The following is a 13,149-nucleotide window of genomic DNA, read 5'->3' as shown; positions in this document are numbered from 1 at the left end:
GGATTTTATGTGTTCATGACAGATGCTCTTGGAGGTCACTGATTCATAGGGTCGCCATAAGTTGTAATCGAAGGCACATAACAACAACAAATGCTTCAACCTGCCCTAAACTTCAGGGTGATTGGGATAGATAAAAGATAGATTTTTTTAACATCAGAGGATGAAGACCCGGGGGGTTAAAATAGTTTTTCTTTCAACCAGAGTCTGTGGTGAAAGTGACTGCAAGGTTTGCAGTTATATGTTGAATGTAAGGAGAAGCTCCTTCTGACTTTGTATGCCTCCTTCAGTTCCATAACGGAAGAAAGGTGGGATGTAAAACAAGCAGTTTGATATACAATTGGAAGTTTAAGCATCTTCATAATTAATAAGATGGGCCACATCTAATTTGATTGTTTGTATTTATTTATTTGTTTGTTTGTTGTATTTGTACCCCACCTTTTCCTCCAAGGAGCTCAAGGTGGCATACATGGTTCATTTAATCCCCACAACAACCCTGTGCGGTAGGTTAGACTGAGATGCAGTGACTGGCTCAAGGTCGTCCAGTGAGCTTCATGGAGCACTTTATATCACTTGCCACTTCGGAATCCACTATATTGAATGAGTTCCACAATGTACTGAAAGTTGAAATTAGAAAACTGGAATTAAGAACATCAGTGGGAAGCATATATCTATTATATATTTATTTATGACATTTGTATGCCACCCCATAACATACAGTTCTCTGGGTTGCTTACAATAAGTTTTTTTTTTTAAACTAAAAACACTTTTCTTTACATGACTCCCTTGCAATTTCTGGTGGTGAAACAGGTGGAATGTGGTAGCAGTGAAAAATGCTAGCTTCTCTTATCTTGATGCATACATTTGATTGAGTGGCACTGCGGGGCAGTGATGGAGAAACATTGCAAGTGCCTTCTCTTCTCCATGCAAATAGCCTTCAGGGTCAACCAGCCAGGCCTTCTGTGTGTACACTCGATGATACAGATGCTCAGGTCACATGCGTCTTTCCCTGTGGAGAAATCCTGAACCAGGCCTCCGAGCAATTAGCTGTTCTTTTTGGAACGCTGTTCCTTCCCCATGGTTATTTCCCCACCCCTCTGCTTGAATATAAATATACACTAGGGCCTGACAATGAATGTATCTCGGAAAGCATCTATTTATTATATTCACTTCAGCTAAGCATTTGTCTTGATTTCAAGGCCTTGCTGTCCTGGCAGCTATTGACATAGTTTAACAGCAAGAACTCTTTCATGCAGGTATAATAGCTCTTAAACAAGAGCAAGGGGTCTCTGCTCAAACCTTTTAGTGCTTTTTAGATAAATGCTGTTTCTTTCTTGAGCAGCATCCATCATTCTTTTGAATCTAGTTTTATCTCTTTACAGAAGCTTCTGAGAAATCACAGTTTCCTTCAGAGACTTGTAGAGCTGTATTGCAGCACATGTAGAAAACCACTCTGTCATTGGGAAACAAGGTGGATGTAAAAATTTTTTTAGAAACAATATGATTTCTTGGAATTGAGGAATAGTTCAGCAAAAAACACTTGGTAGCTTTGTTTTCCTAACATAATCTTTAGAAGGAATGGCATATGGTCTTGATATATGGCCTTATAAGGTTGGCCTGCCGGTCAGTTGATCAGTCAGACATGGTCAGTTGACCAGTTAATTGACGGCTTATTATTTGACTGCAGTCAACTATTGACGAAGATTCCATGAAGCCAGGAATTTTACTATGTAAATAGAAGTTTAATTTTTCTGGTGTGTTGAAAATGGTCAATTGCTGTATTTTGCCTTTATTTTTGTGTTTTTTAATTTTATTGTTTTTCTTTAAAATGTAAGTATAGGTCAGCCTTCTTCCAACTTGGTGCCTGCAAGCTGTTTTGGACTACAGCTCCCATCAGCCCAAACTCGCATGTAGTCTAAATCTACATCCCAGGTTGGGGAACTCAGCTGCAGGTTGATCTGGAGTTCCAGCATAAAAGCAAAAGAAAATAATTGTTCAGTAAATCATTCTCATTTATAGAAATCTTCCTAGCACCATTAAGTCATAAAAATTCATTATAATGCTTTAAAAGTTAAATTTGCTTGTTTCAAATTACTGTTAAGTAATTTATGTTTTGAATTAGCATAAGTATACAACATGTTGATGACTGAAGCATCATGCTCAGAGGCACATGTTACCAAATTCTTCCAAGCTACACAGCAAGTGGATTGGACTGTGAAAGACCAACCCCAATTGTGTTAGCATTTTGACAACTTTGTAGGGCAGTACAATATCTCAGAGAGGAGTTCAGGCATTCACTATAGCTGCCCAATTTCCCTGCTTTTTAAAGTTTGGTAGAAATATCTGTGGGCTATAGGTACATTCTTAAACCGCAAGGTTTTTTCCCTATTAGTTAATTTCCCTGCTTTTTAATCCGGGAGGTAAGAAATGGGATCCTGTGCAAGTTTGCTGAGAATGGATTGATCATTTGCATGCTTATTGAGTTCAGTGGGATTTACACACACACACCAGGCAATCATGCTTAGGATAGGCGAAACTGACCACAGGGGATGGGGAAGGGAGGAGAGGGAGGCGGGAGGGGTGGAAAGGCAGAGGGGAGGACTGGGAGGGGAGCAGGCAGGAGGGGGAGGGGAGAAGGACAGATGTGGTTGTTTGCATGTTTATTGATTATTGAGTTCAGTTGGATTTACTCCCGTGCAATCATGCTTAGGATAGGTAAAACTGACTGGGGGGGGAGGGACGGAGGGCTGGAGTGGGCAGGGAAGGTGGAAGAAGGAAGAGGGGAGGAGAAAGGGAGAGGAAAGGGGAAGGAGGGAAAAGGCAGGTCTGATCATTTGTATGATTATTGAGTTGAATCGGATATACTCCTATGCAATCATGATTAGGATAGGTAAAACTGACCAGGCTGGGCCTGCCAACCAAGACGTCTTCTGTATCTTTCACAGTTGGGCAGGGGGAAGGGATAATTCCACCTTGTGGTTTTTCCCATTACAATGTTGCAAGAACACCAGCACTTGGCTGACTTTCTCTTCTCCTAAAGATACAGGATCAGTCTCAGGCCCTGAACCTGGCAACCCTACCTCCCACCCAAATATAAAACAAAGCTGTCCCTGGCCACATCCACACCAGGCCTCTATTACACTTTGGACAATCATTATTTATTTATCTATTTATTTAGTGTATTTATATACCGCCCCATAGCTGAAGCTCTCTGGGTGGTTTACAATAACTAAAAACATTAAAAACAAATATACAAATTTAAAAACACATGTTTTAAAAACAATTTAAAACAATTTATCATGGCTTCTCTCAAAGCCATGGCTCAAAGCCAATCATGGCTTCTCTCAAAGAATCCTGGGAAGTGTAGTTAGTGAAGGGTGCTGAGAGTTGCTAGGAGACGCTCTGTTTCTCTCACAGACCTTCAGTCAGAGTGGCTGACTGTTAAACCATTCTCTCGGGAATAGGAGTCTCCTCTCAGCACCCTTCACAAACTACACTTCCCAGGAGTCTTTGAGGGAAGCCATGACTGTCTCAAGTGAAATCAAGTCTGGTGTGGGTGTGGCCCTCTTATTAGCCAAGCCCAGCAGCTGTGAGGCTTTTAGAACACTGACAGTTGGTCCTTACTGAGCATGCTCCGCGCTATGATTGGGTCCCAGCCAAAATTTATTAAATTTATTAAAAATCAACCAGGCATTTTTTAAACTTTTAAACTGCAGCACATGAAGGTCAGAGTATGGGGCAACGTCAGTATTAGGATTACAGGTACTCTGTGAACATGGCTGATTTTTAATGAATTTTAACAGGTTATGAGAACTCTCAGAGAAAAAAGTCTAAAAGGGCTCTGAGGTTTTTCTCTCTCTTTTTACACTTTGAACTGTCTATTCTCTCTGACTGTTTTGTGTATTGCCATGAAAATTGACAGGGTTAAGCAAGCGTTTCTGAGTTCAGGAGTATAAGTTATGTAAGGTTTTGTTTTGAAATGAGCTTATGGGAAGCATCAGAATGGCATGGGGGGTATTTTCCATTTAACATTGCGGAATGCGAAAAATCCCCGCTGACTATAGTATACAGCCACTCTTGTGGCTGTATAATATTTTACCTGCTTGCTTTAGAATATTGAGTAAAGTATGTACAGAGTTCCTTGCAGAAAATTGGGTCCAAGAAAGCCTTAGTCCTTCCCAGAGCATCTTTGGTCACCTGATTTGTGTGGTTCAAGGGAAACAAGGAACTGGAGGCTGTATTCTACATAATTATGGGAATTTGAGATCTCCTTAGATGGAGGATGTTTTGGACCAATGTCAAACCAAGCTCTAATGTAAATGGTCAGTGTATCCAATCAGAAACTTTGGATGGTTCCATCTTCCTAATGGGTCTGGACTTCTGTGACGAAAGAGGTAGCTGGTTCAGACCAATTGGCTTGTTATAAAAAGGGAATTAAACTGGTTAAGGGTATTAGATCTAAAACCAAGAATTTTGTTCCATGATGCAGAGGTTTCAGCAGAGATCCAGAGTCCCAGACACTCTAGATCAGCCTTTCCCAACCAGTTTGCCTCCAGATGTTGTTGGACCACAATTCCCATCTTTCCTGACCATTGGTAATGCTGGCAGAGGCTGATGGGAGTTGTGGTCCAACAACAACTGGAGGCACACTGGTTGGGAAAGGCTGCTGTAGATGGTATTTTTGGTCCATGTTTGAATATAAGGTTTCGGGATAGGGGCCATAGCCCACTGGTTCCACCCTTACCATTGTGTCCCCCGTTGCCCAGCCCCTCTGCTGTTCATGTACATAGGGATATGCATGTAGGCTCTCCTTGTGATTGGAAACTTAGCGCCATCATGCAATTATGGAGGAGGTTATGCATATATAGCAGGCTCCCATTTACATACTTTCCCAATTCATGGATGCTGGTGAAATGGAGCTAGTGGGCACAGGCCTGCTCTGCCTCTCCATATGATTACAGTAATGTGGAGGAACAAGTAAATGGGGTTTGTTTCAATACTGGTAGCATTCCAGCAATTTTATGCAACATAAGAACGTCTTTGGAGATGTGTTTGGCTGCCTAGAGAGACATCCTTCTTGCAGCCAAGCTTCAGCACCCACACTGCACTTGAGCATACCTTCACAACCTTGGGATTTAAGTGAGATTATAAGCAATGTCATTTGCTCTTGTGTCCCCTGATTTCAAGAAGTAATGCTGTCATATGGGGATTTTTTTGTCCCAACTGTTTGTAGCTGCATAATGTTTATATGTTGGGAATGAGAAAGGTCTACGTTACAATAAGACTTTTAAGATAAATGAATGGCCAGAACTTCTATAATCTGCTGATGTAGTATTGAGAAGGCAGTCTAGATATGAACTTTCTCTTTGCTGTACTTGCAGCATACAGTGATTTTTTTTCTTGAAAGGAGATTAACATAAGGCAATATGAGGGCCTAGTAGTCCATATACCTGTCCTTTTTAGTTAATACAAGAGAGAGGTAAATAATGAAGATTCTGATTTCTGACCTTGAAATCCTCATAATGTGACCTCATTATTTGCTCTTTGATCAAAATAAAGCCAATGAAAACCAGAATACATATTTGAACATTTGCATACGTTCAGATTCTTAATTGTATGCCGAAAAACACAAACTGCATAATACTTCCTTCTTGAATACTTTATAAAGGCTGTACATTAGTTAACTGGATTCTCTTTGTAAATGTTGAGCTAAGCATCTACTACAAGATCTATTTGTAAGACTTTGCAAGACCTAAACACTTGCAAGACAGCAGCTTGGCAACATTTAAGAAATCTGCAAGACGCCTAATATCCTGTAAAAAGCTTTTTTCATACAGCAGCTGAGCTTCTGCAATGCTTATTAAGACCCAAGCACTTACTTGCCAGATCAAGGCTGTGCACAGTGCTTCTCTTCTTCAAGTTAATGTAGTTTGAACTTTGCAGCCTCTTCATTTTCTAACTAGATAGATCAGCTCTTTGGCAGTTTACATGGTGGGTACTTTGTTTAGGAAACAAGGTAAGAGTAATCAGAACAAAGGCAAATGTGTAAGTTTTGAAAGTGGGACATTTGACTTGTAGCAGAAATTGACAGGTCTAAATTCAGTTTCTCTGTCAAACAGTAGTGTCATTATGTCTTTTCTGGATTTTTAAAAATCCTGAAATGATTTCTACAATGCTGTTCTTCCCCCTTTGAAGTTTGAGTCTCTCTTAATTGTCCCCCATTTTCTTTCCCCCTTCTAACATCTGCCTTGAAGCATTCTTGGATAGAGTGATGGCACTGCCTTGCATCCCACTGTGTCAACCTGCCCACCTCTGCCCCCCCCCCAAATATTGTTGCAACTAGCCATTTATGATGAATAAAGATAAGGTATGCTGGGGATGTTTAATGTGATATATGTTGAGTTCATATCCTGAATTGACAATATAAACACAGTGTCTGTAAAGCATTTAAAAATCAGCAAATTACTTTACAGTCTTTAGCTTTTAAACAGCCCTGGAAGGTAGGCTCTCATTCAGAATCTACAGATGTGAAACTGAAGTGAAAATAGAGACTTGCCCAGAGCACAATAGGTTTGGATTTGAACCCAGATCATGTTCAGCTCTGTCTACTAGACATGGCCCTCTCTTACTGTTTATATAGGCAAGAAGGCATAATTCCTCTGTGTGCTGTTGCTCTGTTAATTCTCTTAGATTGCGTCTCTCAGTTCTCAGCATGCTTGTTGTGAACTGTAAACCTTTTCATAGATCCACATGAAGTACTGGCTGTGACAATGTTTGCTAGTCTGCGTTGAACATTCTGATTTTCTGATCTCCACCTTTGTACTAAGAGATGTAGATCAACTCATTTTGTATAATAATTTTGAAAGAATGAATTCCTTTAGCATTCCTACTTTTTGAAACTGCTAAAAAAGTTTGTGAAACCTGTACACCTATTGGCTCAGCTCCTTTTAGCCCTTTTCCTAAGATGAAGCACCTTCAGTTATCCAAGAACTGTTCCGTCACTTATTAACATGGTTCAACTTCATATTTCTCTCTTTGACAGCATGAGTGCTGTGGACTGTACACATTCTATTTCCAAGATTCTGAGCCCCTATCATTATGGTAGAAGCTGAGCCAATGTTAACCATCATTAAAAAAGAATCAGGGCCTAACCTAAGACTCACTGCTGTTCATTTGACCTCCTCCTAATCTTAATAACCATTCTCCCACTACCCCCATACACTCACACTTAGAGGATGTGAAATGGGTGTAATTCTTCCAGGGGCGGATTTATAGGTACACACAGTAAGCACAAAAGCAGGAGGCATCGAGTTATTTGTATGCATCGTTAACTGAGAGGACACCTTTGAAACATGACTGTAATGAATTGCCATTGTTGGATTCTAGAATTTTAATTTGTTGCATTGTTTCCATTGTTGCCAACTTTGAGCTCAACTTTACCTGTGAATCCTCCTGAAACTACATTCCCTATGACTATGCAAAATGCTTTAAAGGCTGAAGAGGGTGTTGTAACTGACAGTACTCCACTCTTCATTTCCTCTAACTGCCCAATTGTGTATAGTGGCTGTTTTATATAATAGTAATGGTTAATTAATATCCTACCCCCCAAATAAAGGGCTACATGCAGGGCCCCACAGATGATAAATGCACAGCTGGATTCTGGTTCCCCATTCTTGATCTATATTTTCCCCTTGTATATTTCAGTATGGCCCTTTAACTGTGGCGATTCTTGTGTGTTTCTACAGGCTAGTCGAATGAAAGTCGGGAGGGCCAGGTGCATCTCTCATGCTCACAGTAAGTCATGGCAGCCAATGATAAAGTAGCCATTTTAACTGATGATGAAGAAGAGCAAAAGAGGAAATACGTGCTTGCTGATCCTTTCAATGGAATTTCCAAGGAGCAAGACCTCCAAACCCAAAGTGATACACCTTCAACGGAGACCACCACCACCATTCCAGATGAGGAGCTGGATTGGCTTGAAAGGCACTGTGTCAAAGTAAACAATGATCTTCTGATCTCAAAAGTCTTTTATTTTTTCTTTTATGCTGCTTATGGTTCCCTTTACCCTCTGCTGCCCATATATTACAAACAGCTGGGCATGACACCCAGCCAGAGCGGACTTCTGGTCGGTATCAGGTACTTCATTGAGTTCTGCAGTGCTCCTTTCTGGGGAGTGGTGGCTGATCGCTTTAAAAAAGGAAAAGTTGTCCTCCTCTTCTCGCTTTTATGTTGGGTGTTGTTTAATTTGGGAATCGGGTTTGTTAAACCAGCTACCTTAAGGTGTGTACCAAAGTTCCCAGTGCCAGTACCTCCTACCAATGCCAGCCACATCTCAACAACAACCCCACAAAATGTCTCCATTTCTTCCCCAATACCTACTGTCAAGGCTACGTTGCCAGAGGGCCGAACAAAAAGAGACCTGCCTGCTTACAGCTTGCCAACTTTGAGCTCAACTTTACCTGTGAATCCTCCTGAAATTACATTCCCTATGACTATGCAAAATGCTTTAAAGGCTGAAGAGGGTGTTGTAACTGACAGTACTCCAAAAGGTATTGTTACCGCGGGATCATTGGGAAATATAACCACTCTTACAGGGCTGCCTGCTGTCACCACAAAGGCAGTGTTTCCTGATCAGGTCACTCTTGTCTATGATCATCAGGAGGTAGAAGCAATCTTTCTGCTCATCCTTATGGTCATTATTATAGGAGAGTTTTTCAGTGCTTCATCAGTTACTATTGTGGACACTGTCACCCTGCAATATCTTGGAAAGCACCGGGACCGTTACGGGCTGCAGCGCATGTGGGGTTCTCTGGGCTGGGGCCTGGCCATGCTCTCTGTGGGAATTGGCATAGACTCTACCCGTATAGATGTATTTATTGAAGGTCAAGGCTGTAAAGCACCAGATTACAAGAACTACAGGATTGTTTTCATAGTATTTGGTGTGTTAATGACTCTTTCTTTGATTGTGGCAACCCAGTTCCGGTTCCATTACAACCACTACAAGCAAGATGAAAATCAAAGCAAAGAGGGAGATGTCTCCCAGGTGGATAGAAGTTCCTCCACGGACTCCTCCAATGAGGTCCCTAGCGACACAAGCCAATCACAATCTTTTAATTTTTGGGACTTGATAAAGTTGCTTTGCAGTATCCAGTATGGCTCTGTACTGTTTGTAGCTTGGTTTATGGGCTTTGGATATGGATTTGTATTCACCTTTCTTTACTGGCACTTGGAGGATCTGAATGGCACCACTACCCTTTTTGGGGTCTGTTCCGTCTTGAGTCATGTGTCTGAACTGACAGCATATTTCTTCAGCCACAAGTTGATTGAGTTGATTGGACACATCAGGTAAGGAAATGTTACCATAATGTTAAATAGCCATAGGCAACAATGCACCAAGAATATATATAACAGTGTAGGGATGGGGAAAGAGCAGATGTTGCTGGCGGGAGGCTGATGGGAATCCAAAAAACCTGTGGAGAGCCACAGGTTTCCCACCCTGTTTGAAGGTATAAATGAATTGTAATGGCTAACAGTGCAATCCTAGCCATGTTTACTCAGAAAGTCCTATTACATTAAATGGGGCTTATCCCCAGGTAAGTGGATTTAGGATTACAGCCTGAGATATGAATCAGGAAGTCCCTGATTCAAATTTAGCATCTGGCAAGCCACTCTTTCTAAGCTCCCTTCCTCTAATGTGCAATTTGAGACATCATAGTAATGATCAACCTTACAGAGTTGTTGTAAGGATTACATTAGAATATGCCTGTGAAGTGCTTTGAATGCTTGAAAGCACTATATAAATGCTAGGTATTATTATATTTTATCTATTAGATAGTTTAGAATTTGAAGAGGCCCATAGTGTTTCACTATCTTTCTAAATTTTTTAAAAGAATTCTGTTGTTGCTTTCCTTTCTTCCTGATATGTTGGACCAGCTGCTGTTAAGATAACAGATTAATAAATTGGTCTGTATAATAACTGTTTATGAAAATGTCTATCTGAAGGCAGCAAGAAAAGATATGAGAAGAGATCATGCTTTGGGACAGTTGTTAGATGGCATAAAACCAGTCATTCTGATGATGCAGTTTTGTACAGGGTTGGAATGAGGTAAATGAGTCACATTTACAAATGCATTCACGTGTAGTAATCACACAACAAATATATGCATGCAGCTGCCCACCGAATAAAGCCTTAAGTGGATCAACAGGAATGCCTGGGTTGTATCCAGCTAACTTATATGCAGAGTGATTTCAGTGGGTTTACTTTGAATGTGACTTATTTGGATGCAGCCCCCTGTATCTTTAACAATGCAAGCTTATACATGCATACTCAGAAGTAGTAAGCCCCACTGAGTTCAATGAAGCCTCTTCAGAGTAAAATAGTTGTAGGATTATAGCCTCAATTTTAGATCTTCCTGGCACAAATGTATTACACTTCAATACTTGGATAATGACTGCCACTAATGTCAAATAGAGTTGCTAGTGCCTAACCTTGAAAGATGATCTTTTAAAAAGTGCCATAGGGGAAATACTTGGCAGCTGGATGGCTTTGCCTGGTACAGTGCTGTCACATGGGGTGATGTCATATATACTCCATATCTCCCTGCCCTGCTGCTATAAAAGAACCTTTAAGTGAAAGTGCTGGCAACTCTAGAGGCTGAACCGTCATTTCTTCCAAAAAAAAGAGTATATATCTTGAAAGCAATGCCACTGCTGAGAAGTTATCAGGCTTCTAACATAACTTCTAAAAAAAGTTTTTTGATGCAGCACAATATATATAAATGCTTGCTCCACAAAATTAATCTGCTTTTGCTCAAATTTCCAAGTGTTAAATTCTCTGTGGAAGGTAGGATCCTGACTCCCAAATGTGCATGTATTGTATGTGTGATGATCTCGCATGTGTATTTGGCTGCATGTTTATTTTGTGCACGTGTGCTAGGAAGCCTCAGCTAGCTATAGCTTCCCAGTATGTATAAAAGTGGGAAGACACAGTAATCCCACAGATACAGTGTAACAATCTATATCTTGATTACCTAATAATCCTGACATGAGAAGTGATTTCTGTGTCGCAGGTGCGTGATGTGTGACATGGCCCAGAACACATAGGCCTATAAAAGACATAGTTCTGGCTTACAATGTTACTAGATTATATTATGTTAGGTTTTCTGGAAAAGTGCAGCAAAGACATTCTAATATTTGATAGTACAGTATGTAGCAATTTGTTATGTGCCTTCAAGTCGATTTTGACTTATGGTGACCCTATGAATCGGCGACCTCCAATAGCATCTGTTATAAGCCACCCTGTTCAGATCTTATAAGTTCAGGTCTGTGGCTTCCTTTATGGAATCAATCCATCTCTTGTTTGGCCTTCCTCTTTTCCTACTCCCTTCTGTTTTCCCCAGCATTATTGTCTTTTCTAGTGAATCATGTCTTCTCATTATGTGTCCAAAGTATGATAACCTCAGTTTCATCATTTTAGCTTCTAGTGATAGTTCTGGTTTAATTTAATTTAATTGGTCTAACACCCAATTATTTGTCTTTTTTTTGTGGTCCATGGTATCTGCAAAGCTCTCTTGCAATAGCACACTTCAAATGAGTTGATTTTTCTCTTATCTGCTTTTTTTACTGTCCAACTTCCACATCCATACATAGAGATCGGGAATACCATGGTCTGAATGATCCTGACTTTAGTGTTCATTGATACATGCTTGCATTTGAGGCCCTTTTCTAGTTCTCTTATAGCTGCCCTTCCCAGTCCTAGCCTTCTTCTAATTTCTTGATTATTGTCTCCATTTTGGTTAATGACTGTGCCAAGGTATTGATAACACTTGACAAGTTCAATGTCCTCATTGTCAACTTTGAAAATGGAAATGGACTTCCTTCAAGTTGATCCCAACTTAAGGCTACCCTATGAATAGGGTTTTTCATGGTAAGCGGTATTCAGAGCGGGTTTACCATTGCCTCCCTCTGAGACTAGTCCTCCCCAGCTGGCTAGGACCTGCTCAGCTTGCCACAGCTACACAAGCCAGCTCCTTCCTTGTCCGCAACTGCCAGCTGGGGGGCAACAGGGCTCCTTGGGACTATGCAGCGTGCCCACAACTGCACAGGTGGCAGGGCACATAACCCGAGCCACTCACTGTGGGGGTGACCTTTATCTGGCCCTTGACACCAAGGAAACATGAGCGGGGATTTCAACTCACAGACTCTGGACTCCCAGCCAGGCTCTCCTCCCCACTGTGCTATATCAGCTGTCAACTTTAAAGTTACATAACTCTTCTGTTGTCATTACTTTAGTCTTCTTGACGTTCAGCTGTAATCCTGCTTTTGTGCTTTCCTCTTTAATGTTCAGCAACATACGTTTCAAATTATTACTGGCTTCTGCTAGTAGTATGGTATCGTCTGCATATCTTAAATTATTGGTATTTCTCCCTCCAATTTTCACACCTCCATTTTGGTCCAATCCCACTTTCCGTATGCTATGTTCTGCATCTAGATTAAACAAATAGAGTGATAAAATACACCCCTGTCTCACACCCTTTCCGATGGGGAACCAATCGGTTTCTCCATATTCTGTCCTTACAGTAGCCTGTTGTCTAGAGTATAGGTTGCTCATCAGGACAATCAGATGCTGTGGCACCCCATTTCTTTTAAAATATTCCATAGTTTTTCATGATCTACACAGTCAGAGGCTTTGCTGTACTCCATAAAGCACAGGGTGATTTTCTTCTGAAATTCCTTGGTCCGTTCCATATTCCAATGTATATTTGCGATATGATCTCTGGTACCTCGTCCAAGCTGAATCTGGAAAAGGAAAACTGGTATTTCTCGCTCCATATATGATAAGAGTCTTTGTTGTAGAATCTTGAGCATTACTTTACTTGCATGGGATATTAAGGCAATAATTTGATAATTACTGCATTCTCTGGGATCCCCTTTCTTTGGAATTGGGATATATATTGAATGCTTCCAGTCTGTGGGCCATTGTTTAGTTTTCCATATTTGTTGTCAGTTTTGTCAAAATTTGGACAGATTCAGTCTCAGTAACTTGTAGCAACTCTATTGGTATGCCATCTGTTCCTGGTGATTTGTTTCTTCCAAGTATTTTAAGAGCAGCTTTCACCTCACATTCTAAAATGTCTAGTTCTTCATCATATG

The 13,149-nt window shown here is 40.7% G+C and overlaps 1 protein-coding gene across 2 annotated transcripts in view; it reads left to right on the top strand.

The window, feature by feature from the left end:
* Nucleotides 1-13,149, top strand: part of MFSD6 (major facilitator superfamily domain containing 6) — a 54,653-nt gene that overhangs the window by 7,592 nt on the left and 33,912 nt on the right. Inside the window, exon 2 of one of the 2 annotated variants that reach the window (XM_061608206.1) lies at nucleotides 7,743-9,342. The exons of the other annotated variant lie outside the window; for it this stretch is intronic. Coding sequence (XP_061464190.1) covers nucleotides 7,799-9,342 — 1,544 coding nt within the window. The 5' untranslated portion in view covers nucleotides 7,743-7,798. The remainder of the gene's footprint in view (nucleotides 1-7,742; nucleotides 9,343-13,149) is intronic. 2 annotated transcript variants of the gene reach the window in all.

The sequence above is a fragment of the Rhineura floridana genome, chromosome 2 (genome assembly GCF_030035675.1).
Source record: "Rhineura floridana isolate rRhiFlo1 chromosome 2, rRhiFlo1.hap2, whole genome shotgun sequence".
In the NCBI taxonomy this organism is placed as follows: Eukaryota; Metazoa; Chordata; class Lepidosauria; order Squamata; family Rhineuridae; genus Rhineura; species Rhineura floridana.
The sequence above is the reverse complement of the archived record's forward strand: the minus strand, read 5'-3'. Positions and strand labels throughout refer to the sequence as shown.